Raw genomic sequence first — 20,712 nt, 5'->3', positions numbered from 1 at the left:
TTTCTGTGTTATCTCAGAAATATGATCAGATAGATCTAGTGCGATAACTTAGAACTCATTTTAGTTTCAAAATTTAATGCTCTCATGGAACATCCAAGGAGGCCATTCATCCCACTGTGTCTATGCTGCCTCTTAAAGCATTCACATTCCCCCTTATGTCATTACCTATTTGCTAGAAATCATTTCCTTCCTGATTTCCCTACCAATCAACTGTGCTGGATGAAATTCAGAGTGGCTAATTAACCTATCAGCCTAGCAATGTGCTGCAACTCGCAACCTAATCATAACGCAAAATAACTTGTAATTGTATCATGCCTTTAACATAGTAAGGTGTATTAAGACATTTAAAGGAAGATGCTATCAATAATAAATTTGAGACCAAACCACATAGGTAGAACATAGAGTGGATGTCTAAAAGTCTGGTCAAGAAAATAAATGTTAAGGAGCGTCTTAATAAAATAAGTAGTGAGATGGAGAGTTTTAAGCTGAGGTAAGATCATTGAAAACCTGAAATGGCAGTAGAAGAGTAATTAAAACCAGGGCTTCCAGGAATGGAGGTGGTTGGTAAATTCTGTCGCATTTGAAGAGATGACGGGCTGGGGAAATGTAAACCTCTGGTAGACAAAAATGCTTGAGAAACTCAGCGGGTGAGGCAGCATCTATGGAGCAAAGGAAATAGGCAACGTTTCGGGTGGAAACCCTTCTTCAGAACTCTGTATTCTTGCTATTGAGGGAGTGCAGCGTAGGTTTACAGGGTTAATTCCCTGGATGGCGGGACTATCATATGCTGAGAGAATGGAGCAGCTGGGCTTGTACACTATGGAGTTTAGAAGGATGAGAGGAGATCTCATTGAAACATATAAGATTGTTAAGGGTTTGGACACGCTGGAGGCAGGAAACATGTTCTCGATGTTGGGGGAGTCCAGAACCAGGAGCCACAGTTTAAGAATAAGGGGTAAGCCATTTAGAACGGAGACGAGGAAACACTTTTTCTCACAGAGAGATTTGAGTGTGTGGAATTCTCTGCCTCAGAGGGCGGTGGAGGCAGGTTCTCTGGATGCTTTCAAGAGAGAGCTGGATAGGGCTCTTAAAGACAGCGGAGTCAGGGGATATGGGGAAAAGGCAGGAACGGGGTACTGATTTGGGATGATCAGCCATGATCACATTGAATGGCGGTGCTGGCTCGAAGGGCCAAATGGCCTACTCCTGCACCTATTGTCTATCTAAACAACAAGGAAGCAAAGCAAGAGCTAGCTGTCTTTGTTAACAACAGGCGCTTGGACTTCCAATAAACACCCACTTACCTCAGCATAAAGCTGGACAGGTTGCTTACATTTCGTCAACACCTGGCTGGTCTACGCAACAAGGTCATGGCTTGTAGCGGCCTCATCCGACGCCTGGACAGAACAAGTTGGGGAGCCAGTCCATCACATCTTCGCACCTCTGCCTGAGCTCTTGTGTAATCTCCAGCAGAGTACTGCGCACCAGTATGGAGTAGTAGTAGACATACTAGTCTGGTAGACATGAGCCTGAACAGCACCTTGTGAACCATCACTGGGTGCCTTCAACCTACTCCAGTCGAGCAGCTCCCTATACTTGCAGGCATTCTGCCTACAGGGATCCGAAGGCAAGCAGCAACTCTGGCACTATCTCGTCGTGCCTTGGACCCAGATCATCTCCTCCATCAGGTTATCAGCAGAGAGCAGAGGCCTACTCCTGCACCTATTGCCTATTGTCTATTGTAAACCTCTAAGGAATGGAAAAGAAGGTTGATCATTTTAAAACTGAGACATTGTAGGTCCAATGGATTGCAGATAAAGTTTTAATGAATACATACATGGCCTATATTAGTCCATTCCCTGCCTGTTCATGTGCTTATAGAAACATAGAAACATAGAAAATAGGTGCAGGAGTAGGCCATTCGGCTCTTCGAGCCTGCACCGCCATTCAATATGATCATGGCTGATCATCCAACTCAGTATCCCGTACCTGCCTTCTCCCCATACCCCCTGATCCCTTTAGCCACAGGGGCCACATCTAACTGGCCTCAACTATCTTCTGTGGAAGTGAGTTCCAGAGATTCACCACTCTCTGTGTGAAAAATGTTTTTCTTATCTCAGTCCTAAAAGATTTCCCCTCTATCCTTAAGCTGTGACCCCTTGTCCTGGACTTCCCCAACATCGGGAACAATCTTCCTTCATCTAGCCTGTCCAACCCCTTAAGAATTTTGTAAGTTTCTATAAGATCCCCCCTCAATCTCCTAAATCTCAATACTTGTTAAATATCTTGAAGTTTAGTTGAGAAACACATATTTAAACAGTCAACAATTGCTTATCTGTAAAAAAAAATGTAATTAAACATAATTAATGTTGTCTGGCATTCAACAGTCTATGAATGGCCACATCAATTTGCATGATGTGTTTACTCCCCCTCCCATTCCAAATCCGACCTTTCTGTCCTGGGCCTCCTCCACGGGCAGAGTGAGTCCCACCGCAAATTGGAGGAGCAGCACCTCATATTTCTCTTGGGTAGTTTACACCCCAGCGGTATGAACATTGACTTCTTCAATTGCAGGTAATACTTGCTTTCTCCCTCCTTCCCCTCCCCTTCCCAGATTTCCCACAGCCTACTGTCTCTGCCTCTTCCTTTCTTCTCCCCCACATCAGTCTGAAGAAGGGTCTCGACCCGAAATGTCATCTTTTCCATCGCTCCATAGATGCTGCCTCACCCGCTGAGTTTCTCCAGCATTTTTGTCTACGTTCGATTTTTTGATCAGCATCTGCAGTTCTTTCTTAAACACCATGACACTAAGATCACTTTCTATTTCAAATTTTTCTAATCTCTCTAGATAATGTTTTTTTTTTACAAATTTCCTGCCAAATAGACATTTTGTAATTTTCCCCCATTTAATTTTGACATCATTTTCCAGTCCTTTGCTCACTTATTTAGCCTGGGTAAATACACTTTGCAGTCTCCTTGTGTAATCTTTAAAAAATACTGTCCAACCTTCTTTTCTTCATCAGCAAATTTAGCGACCACAGCTTTGGTGCTTTCATGCAAGATACTTATATAATTGTAAACTCAGCATCAATCCCTTTGGCACTCATTATATCTTGTTCTCTATAAAAAGACCCAGTTCCCCTTCATTTCTTGTTAGCCAGGCTCTATCCATGCCATTATATTTTTCTCCTTTGTGGGTTTTCTCCACTGTGGGTTTTCACGTTCCACAGAAACCTTTGTTGCAATAACTAATCAACTGCATCTGGAAATATAAACACTTTCCCCTTATCTGCAGCACGTTTTACTTCTTGTAAGAACTGATAAACTGACCAAACATCATTTCCCATTCATTAAACCAATTTATATTTGCTTGCTAACTGTGAATTTGCAAAACTACTCTCGTATAATATCTTATAACAGTTTTCCCTGTAACTGACATTAAGCTGGTTGGATTCTAATTTCCTACTCTTTAGCTCCACCCTTTTTTAGAAAATGGTGTTACATTTGCTGTTTTTCACTTTAATTGAATCTTCCCCAAATCTTAGGAATTTTGGGAAATTAAAACTAATGCACTATCTATCTCAATAGCCACTTCTTTTAAGACCACAGAACGAGATCTTTAATGACTGGTAGATTTATCAGTCTGGCAGTGCAAATATTCACTCAGCACTCCTAGCCTAGCAATTGTACTTTTCCTGAGTTCCTCCCTCATTTCCAATTCATAATTTACAGCCATTTCTTGCATTACAAATCTTCCACTGAGACATCAGCATGTGGAAACAAGAGGGATAGAGAAATGAGTCAATAGGAAGAGGAGAGACTGATGAGTGGGCCAATTTGTTCCTTCTAGACTTGTTTTAAGAGTCATGCTTTTACCGTAAAAGTCATCCTCTCCCGAAGCAAGCAATGATGGAAATCTGATGCCACCTTAAGCTACACCAAGTTCACACTTGGACTGCATGCCCTTTTAATGTGAAGGTTATTATCATCGTAATCTGGATCATTCAGATAGTAGAAGTGGACCTATGTTCTTTTCACAGTTATCAGCTGATGACTACATTAGTATCACAGGTATCCATCATTCTCTTTCCTGCTGTAGACGCCAGAGGTTATTGGACAGTGTGATAACACATTGCAAACTTTACTTTTGAATCCGAAACACATCAGGTTCTGCAAAGTCTATCTTTCCCTCATGAATACGTAACAAAGAAAAAATCCTTGTGGTTAATCATGCAGCTGAGGTCCAGCTAGAAATGTTCCCTAACCAAGAGAGCACAGTTATTATTGCAGCTGCAATCACACAGAGTTTAGCTGAAAAAGGAAATCTACCACTAGATGCTGTTTTCATGGACTTTATAGGCCTTTGACAAGGTCCCACTTGGGCCGGAAGGTTAGATCATATGGGGCTAGGGTGAGCTAAGCAAATGGATACCAAATTGGTATGGTGGTAGGTATCAGAAGGTGGTACTGGAGGGCTAGTTTTTGGATTGGAGGCCTATAACCAACAGTGTGCAACAGGGCTGGCTCTACTCTCATTTATCCACTTTCATTTATCAACTATGCTAAAGATTTGGGTGGGAGTGCAATTATTATGGTTAGAAAGTTTGCAAATGGCACCAAAATGTTTGGCATGGTGGACAGGGAAAAAAATTAACAAAGATAACAATGACGCAGATATTGGAGCTGCTGCCTCGCAGTGCCAGTGCCACGTTAAATTCAGATATCTATGTGGAGTTTGCATGTAACTTCTCCCTGTAACTGCATGAGTTTCCTCTGGGTGCTTCGGTTCCCACCCATGTGCAGATTTGTAGGTTAATTGGTCTCTGTAAAATTTCCCATAGTATGTACGAAGGTAATGGGAAAGTAGGACAAAATAGAACTAATGTGAATGGGTGATTAGTGATCAGCATGGACTCTGTGGGGCCAAGGGCCTGTTTCCACTATATCACTTATGAAGCTCAGACTCATAAAAGCAAAAATAATGAACCAGGCTGTTTGCAATCTAATGGCCCTGTTCCACGGTAGGTTCATTCCAAGAGCTATCCGGAGTTTAAAAAAAAAGAAACTCGTGGTAAGCACAGAGAATGAACGTAGCGGGTACGTCGGAGCTCGGGGACGTCCCTTAGCAGCTCGTAACGCTAACGGCAGGTACTTGGGAAGACTCGCTAACAGCAGATAAGCTCGGGAAGACTTGTGAAGATTTTTCAACATGTTGAAAAATGTCCACGAGAGCCCCGAGTACCGACGAGCAGCCATTACCATAAATCTCCGAATCAGGGCAAACTCGGGAGAGCTCTTGGAATTAACTTGTACCGTGGGACAGGGCCATTAATGTAATATTCTTAATGCAATGATGATTCTTGGGCTTCAATCTGCACTTACATATCTTTACCTCATATCTTCATGTAACTTTACCCCTCATTGATCTCATTTCGTGCTGAAACCCTCATCCATACCTTTAGTATCTCTAGACTTCCACTATACAGCACTCTCCCTCATTGCATGTTCCATAATGCAAAGTCATCAGAATTCTACTCCCATGTAAGCCAGTTTTTGTGTTTGAGACTCAGTTCAGAGGTTTGAGCACAAAAATGAACATGGACGCTAAAGTGCAATACTGAAGGAGTGCTTCACTGTCAGAGATGCTATCTTTCAGTTGAATTATTAAGCCAGACCCAGTTTGCTCTCTTAAGTGGAATCAAGGGATATGGGGAGAAGGCAGGCACGGGTTATTGATTGGGCACGATCAGCCATGATCACAATGAATGGTGGTGCTGGCTCGAAGGGCCGAATGGCCTCCTCCTGCACCTATTTTCTATGTTTCTATGTTAAGTGGATGTAAATGATTCAATGGCACTATTTTGAAGAGGGCTGGGGTATTATCCCGAGATAGACACAAAAAACTGGAGTAACTCCACGGGACAGGCAGCATTTCTGGAGAGAAGGACTGGGTGACGTTTTGGGTCAACTCTTCTTCAGACTGGTTAGGTGAAGTGAAACAAGAGATATAGACCAAAGATCTTAGAGCAGAGCTATAAGATCTTTGATATAGATGGTGATGTGGAGAGATAAAGAACAATGAATGAATGATATGCAAAATAGTAACAATGATAAAGGAGACAAACCATTATAAGCTGTTTGTGGGGTGAAACTGAAAAGCTGGTGTGACTTGGGTGAGGGAGGGATAGAGAGGGAATGCCAGGGCTACCTGAAGTGAGAAAACTCAATATGGACAAGCTTTTCCCTTTGAGAATAGGGAAGATTCAAACAAGAGGACATGACTTCAGAATTAAGGGACAGAAGTTTAGGGGTAACATGAGGGGGAACTTCTTTACTCAGAGAGTGGTAGCAGTGTGGAATGAGCTTCCAGTGGAAGTGGTGTCGGCAGGTTCGTTGGTATAATTTAAAAATAAATTGGATACGCATATGGATGAGAAGGGAATGGAGGGTTATGGTATGAGTGCAGGCAGGTGGGACTAAGGGGAAAAATTTTTGTTCGGCATGGACTTGTAGGGCCGAGATGGCCTGTTTCCGTGCTGTAATTGTTATATGGTTATATGGTTATATGGTTATTCATACCACTGGGCTGTAAGTTGCCAAAGCAAAATAGCACTCTGACAATGGGGGAGACCAAGGACAGAAAGTTCTGTGTAGGAATGGGAAGGGGAATTAAAGTGTCTAGCAACCAGGAGATTAGGTTGGTTCACATGGGCTGAGCGAAGGTGTTGTGCGAAACAATAGCCCAGGCTGCGTTTGGTCTCGCCGATGTATAAGAGTCCACATATTGAACAACGGATGCAGTAGATGAGGTTGGAGGAGGTGCAAGTGATCCTCTGCCTAACCTGAAAGGACTGTCGGGGTCCCTGGACAGTCGAGGGAGGAGGTATAGCGACAGGTGTGATTTACATGTGATTTACAAGCAGCCCTGTGCTTGCTGGATTATAATGTATGTCTCAAAATTCTTTACAAATCTCATGCTAATTTGCAGTTTAATCTATATTACTAAAAGTCTGATCTTGACCACTTCTGTTGTTCTGTTTATTGATTTTAGAAAAAAAAAACGCTACCACTTACGGCTGTGATTTTTGGCCATCTTGGCTGCATTTTCAGTGTTTTCATATGCATTTCAATGTATCAACATTCTGTTTTATCCTTGGTCTTTTTTTTTAAACTTTTTTTTAACTAAACACGTAACTTCATGACCAACTAATTGTGGCTGTTTGGAGTACAAAATATTTTACAGCTGTTGCATTTCTTTCTGATTTTAGGTGCCAGATCTCGATCTGGAAGGCTTGTTTGGAAATATCGACGATGTAATATTCGTGTCCTCTAATCTGCTCAAACATCTGGAAGACACAGCTACTGGAAATTCTGACCAACTTCTCCTGATAAGTAATATCCTTTAAATATTTACTCAGCATTAGCTTTGGTGAGATGATATTTCTGTGTTGTTTAAGAAGGAACTACAGATGCTGGAAAAATCAAAAGTAGACAAAAATGCTGGATACATTCAGTGGGTGAGGCTGCATGATATGATATGCCATTTATTGTCACTATACATGTACAGTGAAACTGAAAGCTGCTTGTACTCAGTGCATACATACAATTTAGCACAAAAAACAAGAGACAGAAAAACAAAAAACAGAAGGGAGAAGGGGGGGGGGGGGGGGGGGGGGGGGGATAGGTGCACAATTTCTGCGGCGCTACATACACATATACATATGTGGAGAATATATATCTGTGGAGAAAAGTAGGCGCTACGGGTCGAGACCCTTCTTCAGACTGATGTCGGGGGGCGGGGGTGGGAAAAAGAATGGAAGAGGCAGAGACAGTAGGCTATGTGGGAGAGCTGGGAAGGGGAGGAGAAGGAAATAGAAAGCAAGGACTAGCTGAAATTAGAGGTCAATGTTCATACCACTGGGGTGTAAACTACCCAAGTGAAATATGAGGTGTTGTTCATCCAATTTGCAATAGGCCTCACTCTGGTAATGGAGGAGGCCCAGGACAGAAAGGTCAGATTCAGAATGGGAGGGGGAGTTGAAGTGTTGGGCAACTGAGAGATTAGGTTGGTTAGTACGGACTGGGCGAAGGTGTTGGGCAAAGTTGTCGCCGAGCCTAAGCTTGGTCTCGCCGATGTAGAGAAGGTGACACCTACGACAGCGGATGCAGTAGATGAGGTTGGAGGAGGTGCAGGTGAACCTCTGCCTCACCTGGAAAGACTGTTTGGGTCCTGGGATGGAGTTGTGCTCATTTAAGTGGTAATAAAAGTAGCAGCTTCCTTTGTCTTCGGCTTTGCTTTGAATTCACATTGGTGCACATTCCTATGAATCTTATATTTATTCATGGGACATGGTTGTCATAAATCTAGTCTTTATTGAAGGGTATTTGGTGGCCTTGCGTTAAAGGATTTCATAAGAAACAAAAATAGGATTAGGCCTTTTGGATCCTCATGTCTGCTCTACCATAAAAGAAAGTCAATACTGACCTTGTACCTCATCGACACTTTTCTGCTCTAACTTTGATTCCGGTGATTTCCTTAATATGTTTCCATTCATACCCACCACTAACTCCTTATGTTCCTTCTTAAAATACCACCAACCAATTTTCCTGACCGGTATCCAATACCCAGAAGGGGACTTACAAATTAGATCTATTGTTCCATGCAAGACATTGCTTTAGATTTGTGCTTTTATTAATGATTGATGGATAAGTATTATTTCTCTTACCAGCCTGGCTTAATGAACCAAAAGTGCCAGAAGATCAGATGTCGGATTTTTTTTTGGATGATTTATACATGATTCTTTACTGTTACAAACATGGGATATATTTTTTTAATCAAAAAATGTATTCAATTATTAAAAAATAATATTTACACTACAATAAAACAAGCCAGAACCCACCACCATAATACAATACAAACATATATCCATAATAAACTACTATACAATTATGATACAATCCTTATTGAGGATACATTCAACACCCTGCGGAGCCCAGCGGTCCCGGAACTCCCTCGGGGTGCCCGTGGACAGGACGTATTCCCTTTCTAACCGCACCCGGGAACGGACGTATCCCCGGAAAAGGGGCTTTCAGCTGGCTGGGGTAGAGCCTGGTTTTATGGGCCCCTAACTAACCCAAAGGAGTGTTATCACACCCTCCCCCCCGCGCTTGCTAGACTAACTGGCGCCTTGACTCGCGGATGGCCAGCTTGGCCAACATGGGATATTTATGGCTGGATTTGTTTTACCCATTATTGTTTGGTGATTAAAACTCACCTGGTTCCTTATAGACATTGAGTATTGGAAATGGAAATCAGTAATAGCTCAGGGGGCTGAATTATAGGGAGAGATTGGGCAGGCTATGGGTGATCTTACAGAGGTGTATTAAATCATGAGGGGAATAGATAGGGTTAATGCATAGTTTTTTTCCCAGGGTAGGGGAATCAAGAACAAGTAAGCATAGGATTAAGGTGAGAGATTAAAAATCTAGTCGGAACCTGAAGGGCAATCTTTTCATACAGAGGGCGGTGGGTATATGGAATATGCTGCAAGAGAACGTAGTTGAGGCAAGTACAATAATAGAACCAGACTGAACATAGAACAGGTCAGCACCAGGACTGGCCCTTCAGTCTGACTCTCATTCAGTCTGACTCTAATTAGGACTCTCATAATTTCATATACAACTATCAGGTCTCCCCGTAATCTCTGACCCTCCTAAAAAACAATCCAAATCTGTCCAACCATTCACTGTAGAAAACACCTCCTATTCCAGGCATCATTCTGGTAAACATCCTGTTTCTAAAACTTCGAAAGTCTCCACATCCTTTCTATAATGGGGTGACATTTAAAAGACATTTGAGCAGACACATGGGTAGGAAATGTTTAGAGGGATATCTATCAAACATGAGCAAATAGGTCAATCTTAGATGTGGCATTTTGGTTAGCATGGACAAGGTGGGCTAATATGACCTGTTTCTGTGCTGTGTGATTCTGTAAACCTATGACTTCATGCCTCTCATGATGTGGCAAGAGAAATACTCATAACACCTTCAATTTTTATTTTGCCTCCAGTTGCTAAATTTAAATCTGAAAGGGTCATCTGGAAACATAGGTATATTTACATGCGTATTGAATGTTAAAGTTATCTTTTTATTTTGCAGTGTATAACAAATGGGTTATGATTAGAGCCAGAATGTTTAGGCGCTAAACATCTCTGAAAGGCAGGCAAAAAGGTATAATAAAATTGCAAAAAAGGCCCGGAAAAGGCATTTATTGGCCAAAAAAGGGCATAAAAAGGCATTTATTTCCACCACCAAAATATGGTTTAAATTGATAATTATAAAGGTATACTACATTAAATAACCAAAGTTGCCTGGTTGCATATAACTACCAGCATTTTTTCAAATTATCTAGTGTCAAACTATGCCATCTGTCAGACAGAATATGCTACGTTGTGAAAAACTTTCTACCCCAGCTGAGGTCACTGGTGCATACCTGAAACCAGCTACAAACTCTACATTCATGTCAATATCTTGTGCATTACAACTACCATTGAGAATTTTAGCTATGTTTTGTATTTTTTCAAGATCTTTGTTAGCTAAAATCACCCTTGCACATTTTCCTTGTATGTCTTTACCTACATCGCCAGGAACTTTAAGTACAAATTACACCAAGTGAAAATGTAAACAACTGAGCAATAGTTGTGCTCTTTGGCTTCTCTAATACTTCCGATGTCAAGAAATGCTCCTTTGATGGTTGACCTGCCTCCAGTGTACCAATGACCACATTGGCAGTATGTCTCCCCACAGCATCAGTTGTCTTGTCTATTGAGATCCATATTTTGTTGCATGCAGCTTCATCTCTAATTTTCTGCACAACAATGTTGAAGTTGCTGTTAACATAATTTTTCCATAATGATGACTCGTTGGTATATGTTCTTCCCTAAAAAAACCTCTGAGAGATTTGTTTTCCAATTTCCACAGTGGAATTCCAGCATCAATGAATGTGTTGCACAGATCACTCAAAAACTCAGATTTGCGACTGGAGCCAGCAGCAAATGTAGTGAGGCGACAAGCTTGCATATTTCCTACCTTCAGTTTCTCTGCCGCCGACTTGTGTTAGCTGTCTGTACATGTTGGGAGAAGAAATATTTCTTCTCATGATTCACTGCTTTCTCACATGCTTTGCAAAACAGCATACAGCATACAGTGGACCCTTTCCCACGCACCTCTCTGCAATCACCACTTAACACCCACTTACAGCCTGGTTTCGTGGTGTACATTTTCTTGTAAGTTACGTTAAAACGTCAAAAAAAGGCTGATTTAGGCACACAATTGTGAAAAAGGCATTATCTTCCTGAAATCATCAAAAAAGGCATGAAAAGGCACATGACATTTATGGCAAAATCCTGGCTAGTTCTGATGCATTTCTCGGTACCTTTGTAGGTACTTGCCAAGGTTGAGAGTTGCTGACTTTCATAACTTTCTAGAGGCATAGAGCTTTGTGTGCACAGCATTTGGTCTTCAGGTGAAAACAGATGGCGAAGGGTCTGGTAATACTCAACCTGTGCCAATAATGCTCCACATAGGTTAGGTCTTCTGTAGTCACCAGGTTGCCTGTCTGAAACTGGCACCGGTCCCATTTTCTTCAATAATACCCATTTCAGGCCCCTATCTACTATTGGCTCAAGAATGGTCCCAGCATGTGTTGTTTATGCTGCAGCCAGCTTTCCAATTATCCAAAAAGAACAGAGGTTTCTACTTAATGTCTTCTGACTAGAAAAGCAATGCTGTCTCAAGCACAGTAAAAAACAGCTTAACTGTATTATAGCACTTAATGCGTATAATTTATTTTGCAAATGTTTATCACAGCACCTTCATGAATATTGTAAAGTAATGCATTATAAACATCCAGCAAGGTCATTCATTTTTGTAATTTGAATTCCAATTTAAGTTTAGAACCACAAGTGTTGTGATTGCAGCGTTAAGATCATTACATATTTACTGATAATTCACTTTCTAAATTGCAGAATGCACAAAGTTCATTTTCTTTATTTTTAGCTCAGTAATTTGGAAATGAGCATGATCCCCAATTAAATCCAATCTTCACCTCCTCGTTTTCTTTTTCTAAATCGCATTTTCTGCCTCGCACCTGAATGTATAATTTTTCCCACTTAATGAAGAATACAATAATGTCCATTATGAGCTGAATTTACAATTATTCAGTTTCATTCCTTGACAAATACTGCCTCAAATAAATTAGCACATGAGTCATTCACGCTTCCGGAACTAAACTGCAAAACTGCAGTTGACAATCTTAATGCTGCAAATTGTTCCTGGATGGTTGATTTTTAGAAGGGAAAGAAATTATAGAAAAGGGGGTAGAGCAACTAGTTTTCGAGAATGGGATAAGTGCAGTGGAGAGAAAAGGTTTTAGTTCATAGACTCAGGTTGGGTGGAACTAAGAAATAGCAAGGTACTGAATACATTCATGGATGTTGTATTAAGGTTGTATTAAGGACCACTGAAAATAGTGGTAATGTGCAAATGAGGAGCATTGTATTAATCAGAAATTATGGATACATATAACAGGGATGATACAATGGTCAAGGGGTTCTATAATGTGTATATAATCAGGGAAAGCCTAGTGAGCAAAGCATGGGGGGATGAATTGATGGAGTTGTTTTTCTTGATCATTATGTTGAGAAGCCAGTGAGGGAATGGGGATCATCATATGGTAGAAATTTGTGATATAAAAACTGAAAGTGATTTAGTTCAATCTGATTCTACAGTCAGATCTTAAATCTGAATATAGTAGCATGCAAGTGTATGTGTTAACTATCGTAGATTGGGAAGGTATATTAAAAGTATGGCATTAACAGGCAATTGCTGACATTTGAAGAGTTGCTGTTTTGTTTATAGATAATATATAATACCTTGAGGGGAAAAAACCTTGAAAAAATGTTCCAGCCATCATTTTTAAGAGAAAGTTAAAAATATTATTGGCTCAACGGAAAATGCCTGTACAGCCTGTAATGTTGACAAGAAATGTAGTTTGCCTGAGGAATTGGGTGTTTCAGAACTCGGCAAAGCAGGGCCAAGAAACTGAGAGAAGAGTAAAGGGCCTGTCCCACTTGCGTGTCCTGGGCGTAACCGTGGTTGCGTTGCGCCACGATGGTCCCGCGAAGGTCGGGCGCGATTACATGCGTACGCACAGCCGTCTGGAATGCGTGACGTTATTTGAAGATGGACACAAAGCTGGAGTAACTCAGCGGGACTGGCAGCATCTCTGGAGAGAAGCAATGGGTGACGTTTCGTGTCGAGACTTCTTCAGTCTGAAAAGAAGGGTCTTGACCCGAAACGTCACCCATTGCTTCTCTCCAGAGATGCTGCCGGTCCCGCTGAGTTATTTCAGCATTTTGTGTCTATCTTCAATTTATTTGGCCATGCTCTGGGAGTAGAAGTGGGGGCGGAACCGGACTGCAACGGCCGTGAGCCCCAGGCCGAGTTCGGCGATCGTTTGCCTGCTTCTGCTGCTGTTGAAGGTGAGATGTTGCGTTGTGCCAGGGTCTTGGGCCTGTCCCACTTTGGTTGTCAGCTCCGCGACAGGTCGTTGGCACGCGAAGATTTAGTTCACTACAAAAATTTCGGGACCCCGCGTGATGTCGCGCACAACTACATACCCCTCCTCGATTCGAAGTGGGACCGGCCCCGCGCGGCCATACGATGCCCGTACGCCTCAACACAACCACAAGGTTGCGTAATTTGCGTGCCAAGGGCACGTAAGTGGGACAGGCCCTTTAGTGAGTGGGTGATTGAAAAACCTAGATACAAAATGAATGACAGGACCCTGGGAGTGTTGTAGAACAGAGAACCTAAGGGTACAAATACAAAGTTTCCTGAAAGTGGCGACACAGTTAGACAGCTTGGTGAAGAAGGCATATGGCAAGCTTGGCTTTATTGGGCAGGGCATTGAATACTAGAATTGGGATATCATTTTACAGCTGTATAAGATATTGGTGAGACAGCATCTGGAGTTTTGCATGCAGTTCAGGCTACCTCATCATAGCAAGGATATGATTATGGACATCATGAGTGTTCACAATCAAGCTTATCTTGAGAGGAATAGATCAGGTAAACGCACAGAGTCTTTTGTCCAGAGTAAGGGAATCAAGAACCGGAGGACGTAGGTTTGAGGTGAGGGAGGAAAGATTTAATAAGAACCTGATTGATGACCTTTATATACAAAGGGTGGTGGATGTATGGACAAGCTGCCGAAGGAAGTAGTTGAGGTAGGTACTATCACAATGTTTAAGACATATTTATACAGGTACATGGATAGGATAGCTTTAGAGGGATATGGGCCAAAAGCAGGCAGATGGGACTAGTTGGTTAATGTGGGTAATTGGGTCAATGGGCCTGTTTCCACGATGTAGGACTCTAATATATATGTTTCAAATGTTGCAATTGATCTCTGTGTCCATATTTGTAAAAAGAAGCATTCAGTATGGTGTCTTGAGCCAGAATTGTTTATGTCATAATAGACAATAGGTGCAGGAGTAGGCCATTCGGCCCTTCGAGCCAGCGCCGCCATTCAATGTGATCATGGCTGATCATCCCCAATCAGTACCCCATTCCTGCCATATCCCCATATCCCCTGACGACTATTTTAAGAGCCCTATCTAGCTCTCTCTTGAAAGCATCCAGAGAACCTGCCCCCACCGCCCCTCTGAGGCAGAGAATTCCCCAGACACACCACTCTTTGAGCGAAAAAGTGTTTCCTCGTCTCCGTTCTAAATGGTTTACTCCTTATTCTTAAACTGTGGCCCCTGGTTCTGATCTCCCCCAACATCGGGAACATGTTTCCTGCCTCCAGCGTGTCGAAGCCCTCAACAATCTTATATGTTTCAATGAGATCTCCTCTCATTCTTCTAAAATCCAGAGTGCACAAGCGCAGCTGCTCCATTCAGCATATGACAGTCCGCCATCCCAGAAATTAACTGTCACTGAAATATAAATGCAAAATCAAGGATTCATGATCAAGAGATTTCAGTTCCAACCCTGTCATATTGGCTCAAGAATTTAAACGCAGTTAATGAAGTAAAATAAAAATATTTATAACGGTAACCATGTAACTTAAAAAAACCCCACCTGGTTCAAAATAAACCTGGCGTCTCTTGCCAATCTGGCTGCTATGTGATTCCAGACCCGTGGTTACATGGTTGTACATTTGAAATAAGCCAGAAAACCATTCAGTTCGGGGGATAAAAAGGTCTGGGCAGTAAATAGTGTCATAGCAAGCGATGTGTATATCCATTGAGTGAATTTAAAAAAAAAATCAAAAACATAATGATGGTGCAGAGGTAGAGTTGCTGCCTTACAGCACCGGAGACCCGGGTTTGATCTTGACTACGTGTGCTCTCTGTAAGCAGTTTGTACATTCTCCCCTTGATCTACGTGGGTTTTCTCTGGGAACTCCGGTTTCCTCCCACACTCCAAAGACATACAGGTTTGTAGGCTAATTGGCTTGTTATAATTTTAAATTGTGTCCCTAGCGTGTGTAGGATAGTGTTAGTGTGGGGGGGATTGCTGGTCGGTGCACACTCAGTGTGCCTAGGGGCCTGTTTGTGCACTGTATCTTTAAACTAAACTAAAACAAAACACAAAACGGTGATAAAATCTGGAACGTTTGAAACAACATTTTGACTGTATGAACCTTTCCATGAGTCACCGGCTCATCCGACAGATCTGGCTGCTGTGCTGCAGCTCACTATTCAGCTGGAACTTTGGCAGAGCTCTGGCTCATACAAGGTGACCTGGTTCCAGGATTTTGAAAGCCTTGCTTTTTTAGTCGGCTGTTAAAAGGCACATCAGAATTGCAAAGCCAATTTATTTTATCAGTTCCTTTGTTTCTATGAACAAACCTCTCACTGTGTGAGCCCGGCTAAAATTAGTTACTCATTGTGGAGTAAAGTGGCAAACCCTCACTGAATCACCATGGTGAAATCACTTCAGTACTCCAACAATGGAATCTCTCTCTGCTGTTTAAAATTTTCCATCAACCCTTCACAGTTATAACTGGCTTGGAAATTTAAACATGCTGCATTGGTAAATTATACTGATTTGTCATGTGTTTGTTGGAAATTTGCTTATTTTATAAAGTCATGAGAGGAATAGATTGGGTAGACACTCAGAATCTCTTGCCCAGAGTAGGGCAATGGAGAACCAGAGGTTTAAGGTGAAGGGTGAAATAATTTATAGGGGTAATCTTTTCATATAAAGGGTGATGGGTGTATGGAATGAGCTGCTGGGGGAGGTAGTTGTGGCAGGGATGATCGCAACATTTAAAAAGTAATTAGACAGGTACCAGGATAGGACAGGTTTAGAGGGATATGAGCCAAACGCAGGCAAATGGGACTAGTACATATGGACAATGTTAGTCGGTGTGGGAAAGTTGGGCCGAAGGGCCTGTTTCCACACTGTATGACTATGACTTTAATATATTTCTGCTATTAAACTATCAAGTTGTAAATTTTCAATTATATTAATAATATTACATGCGAGTATTGTTGACTATAATGACACCAGTTTTAGGCAAGTACAATTGTTTATTAGTCAGTTACTTGCCAAATAAGATTTTATTACTATGAATTTAATTTATAGAAGGCTTTCATCCCTTGAACTATCCATTATTAATTTACAGAAGTAGAGAATTTCAGAAATGCCTAGTTTATGTGCATGCACACCTCTATTTCGACTTTCTTTTCTGATTCAGAGATTGGTGAATGCCTAAGGTCAAGTACAGGCATGCATATATGAAACCAACACTTGAAATTACCTGTGGGCTTAATAACTTTATTATAGATTATATAGTTTAAGCACATTGAACCTTTTTGACTGACCATCTGTGCATTAGGTGATTCATACTTAGCAATACCAAGCAATTTGGGGTGGCGGGCAGTAGATCTGTGACTCACAGTGGGGACTGTGGATTTCATGATTTCCGTTTTAGGTTCCTCTATCCACCTGCTGGAAAATACACAAAGGGGCGTGATCATGTGCAGAGGCACCCAGTAACAAGATCGCATGACTCAATGCCATTACGGGTGATGTTCACAGCATCTGTGAGGCTTGCTTCTGTGCAAATTAAAGGCAAATTCCATGAGCAGTTCCAAGCTAAACATCGGTAATCTGCATGAGATACCACTCCCTTTAAATTATTTACATACTGCCCTTTTTTTCAAGGTCCCCAACATCCCCAAGATACTAAGGAAATGACTGCCTTACATTCTCTGTCAATACGGAACACTTCCTCTTGAATAAAGTGACAGGTTAAGATTTTTCTGCCCTGCATAGCAGCTTGGAAAATATATGTCAAAAAAATATTCAATGATGGAAATCACAGGTCTCCGGCGCTACATTCGCTGTAAGGCAGCAACTCTACTGCTGCACCACCGTGACCGAATATCTGATTTAATGTCTACTTGAATGTTTGATTTAATTTTACATGTTGTATTATCTTTGATCAGAGAGTGAATTAATGTTGAATAGGAATTGGAGTAGTTCATTAAATTGCAAGCTGCAGGTCAATTAGGGCATGGCTGATTTATGCCTCAATTCCACTTGTTTACAGTTGTTCCAATTCTCTTGTCACCTTAATGAGCTCAGTGTTGAAAGTAATAATCAATGCACTATCCATAGTTTTTTGGGGGGAAACATGGAACTCTTGCCACCAACTGTTTAAAAAATATATTTCTCCAGATTATCATATCTATATTACTAAAAGTCTGATCTTGACCACTTCCTGTTGTTCTGTATATTGATTTTAGAAAAAAAACGCCGCTTACGGCTGTGATTTTTGGCCATCTTACTCAGAGTCCCCATCCGCTGTGCAGGACAAGAGGATTTTGACCATCGATTAAAAATAAAATAGTTATTAGTGTTTAAAAAAATGTTGCGATTCTCTCTCCTGAAGGCCACGCCCCTTCCGGAGGGACTATAAAACCCGGAAGTGTGGAGGTGCTTCAGTTCTCTGCAAGAAGTCGCAATTCTAGGTCTGAGCAGTGAATAACACTCAACACATGTCTACTAAACTGAATGGTTTTACTGACCTGTCAGTACCCTTAATGTGATTTGAAAATGCAAAAGTGTGTTTTGGTTTGAAAGTGATAAAGCTGTGTTGCCTTTGGTTTTGAAAGTGCTAAAGGAAGCTGTATTGCCTTTGGTTTTGAAAGTGCTAAAACGAGCTGTGTTGCCTTTGGTTTTGAAAGTGCCCCACTCCCCCCTCTCTCTCACCCTCCTCTCTCTCCCGCCTTCCACCCTCATCTCTCTCCCCCTCTGCCCCTCCTCCACCCCTCTGCCCCCTCCCCCACTCCCCTCCCCCTCTCCTCTGCATTCTACTATTTGAAGAAATAAAATGATTTTGCTCCTACCCTACAGAATTCCATTATTATTGCACGCACATCTATTCAATCTATAATAATTTCAGCAAGAAATAAAAATACAGATTTGCAATAGATGCCTTATTTTTGAAACTCCGAAAATGGTGAATTTCTGGTGCATTAGCAAAGACCTGTATGTTTTTCCCTGAGGTTCAAGAGCCCAAAATATAACACATTTCTCCAAATAGGATCTGGTTACGTCTTCACAAAAATAGTGCATCACTTACTTCTAAATTTCAGAAAAATATATGCAACTATCCGTTAATCTTTAAAAGTTTATTTTATACTTAAGGGCCTGTCCCACTTGGGCGTCATTTGCGTGTCATGCAGATGGCGCGCAAAGATTTTGTACATCCCAAAATCCTGAGGCGCCGCACGTCACTGCCTATGTCACCACGCACCATGCGCGCATCACATCAATGATGCCCTTTATGCTTTAACTTTTAATAATTTATGGATTTATATATATATTTATTTATGTATGAATAATATGACTACTTCATGAATATTTGCCGCTCCTATCAAGAAAATATCTTTTGTGGATATTTTATTTTAAGATAATTGTTTGTGACTACAAATGACAGTGCGATTTTAGGTGGCTGATGAGCCAATGTGGGACTGGAGATTCTAGATGGGAAGGACATGTGGTTAGTTTGGAATGTCGTTCACTCCTGCTCATCGCATTGGGCTTCTGTGTGCTCCAAACAATAATACTTGCAGTTCTCAGTTCTATCATGCATTTAGAGTCGTAGAGTCATACAGTACTTCGGCCAACTTCAGCCATCTGGCCCATGTCAACCAACTTGCCCGATCTACATTAATCCCACCTGCCTGTGTTTGGCCCAAATCCCTCCAAACCTATCCTGTCCATGTACCTATCCAAATCTTTCTTAAATGTTGTGATAGTACCTGCCTCAAATACCTACTCTGGCTGCCTGTTCCATATACCCACCTCCCTTTGTGTAAAAAAAGTTGCCCCTCAGTTTCCTATTAAATCTTCCCTCCGATTGGAACTGACTGAGTATAATTAGAGTGTTGATGCTGGGGCTGTTGGCTGAAGGGAGAACACTGACATTGCTTTGTCCATCCTGCTAGTGGATTTGCAGATTTTGTTTGGAGAGCACATTGGCAATACCGCATAAGTGTGTTGTTTCTCCTGCTCTAGGTAGTACATCTCCATAAGAGATATGTAGGGCTGTGAGAGCTGACGCCTGGTGAACCTTGAGCTTTGTGCTAGTTTGAAGTCTTGATCTCCAAACACTTTTTCCCTCAGGTGGGCAAAGGCTTTGGTGCAACACTCGAGGCAATAAGTGTTGAGAGGTGGATCCCAAGATAAATGAATTGCCTACGTTTTCCAAGGTTCCACTGTAGACCCCTTTGTGTTTGACGGCAAAGATGCAGTGAGACAGTTTGGTAGAGGGCCTTTGTTGTCAGGGTGTTTAGTGTAAACCCATTCTCTTGTATGCTTCATTGAATGAATGATCAATAACGTGGAAATTGGCTTCAATGTGTCCCTACACAAACATCATCTGAGTTGCTCCGTAACTCAGATTCAATTGATAATTGTTTTGGAGTGTGGGCAATGTAGGTTGAACAATTATCCATTTCTCTTGTAGATTAGATTCTACCAGTGGGAAATTAGACAGAGTGTGGCACTATTAGTAATTGAGGCTTACCAGTATTTGAATTTCTGCTTTTTAACCGGTTTCCCTGTTCTCTAAAATATGATGCCAGAACATTCTCGATTCTTGCTGTTCCTTTTGTTGCGTTTTCGTCAAGGTAGAATGCCAAATGTGGTTGACATTGCATAACCATGAGTTTCTTAATGCTAACTCTTAAACAATAGACAATAGACATTAGGTACAGGAGTAGGCAATTCGGCCCTTCGAGCCAGCACCGCCATTCAATGTGATCATGGCTGATCATCCCCAATGAGTACCCCGTTCTTGCCTTCTCCCCGTATACCCTGACTCCGCTATTTTTAAGAGCCCTATCTAGCTCTCTCTTGAAAGCATCGAGAGAACCTGCCTCCACCGTGCTCTGAGGCAGAGAATTCCAAAGACTCACAACTCTCTGTGAGAAAAAGTGCTTCCTCGTTAGGCTCACCCCTTATTCTTAAACTGTGGTCCCTGGTTCTGGACTCCCCCAACATCAAGAACATGTTTCCTGCCTCTAGCGTGTCCAAACCCTTAACAATCTTATATGTTTCAATGAGATACCCTCGCATCCTTCTAAACTCCAGAGTGTACAAGCCCAGCTGCTCCATTCTCTCAG

The 20,712-nt window shown here is 41.7% G+C and overlaps 1 protein-coding gene across 4 annotated transcripts in view; it reads left to right on the top strand.

Moving 5' to 3' along the window:
• arhgef37 (Rho guanine nucleotide exchange factor (GEF) 37) overlaps window positions 1-20,712 on the top strand; it is a 111,625-nt gene that overhangs the window by 27,591 nt on the left and 63,322 nt on the right. For all 4 annotated transcript variants that reach the window (XM_055643032.1, XM_055643033.1, XM_055643029.1 and 1 more), the window contains one exon: window positions 7,269-7,392. In XM_055643032.1, the coding sequence (XP_055499007.1) occupies window positions 7,269-7,392 (124 nt within the window). The remainder of the gene's footprint in view (window positions 1-7,268; window positions 7,393-20,712) is intronic.

The sequence above is a fragment of the Leucoraja erinacea genome, chromosome 11 (genome assembly GCF_028641065.1).
Source record: "Leucoraja erinacea ecotype New England chromosome 11, Leri_hhj_1, whole genome shotgun sequence".
NCBI classification, from domain to species: Eukaryota; Metazoa; Chordata; class Chondrichthyes; order Rajiformes; family Rajidae; genus Leucoraja; species Leucoraja erinaceus.
Note: the sequence above shows the minus strand (reverse complement) of the source record. Positions and strands in the feature narration are given on the sequence as shown.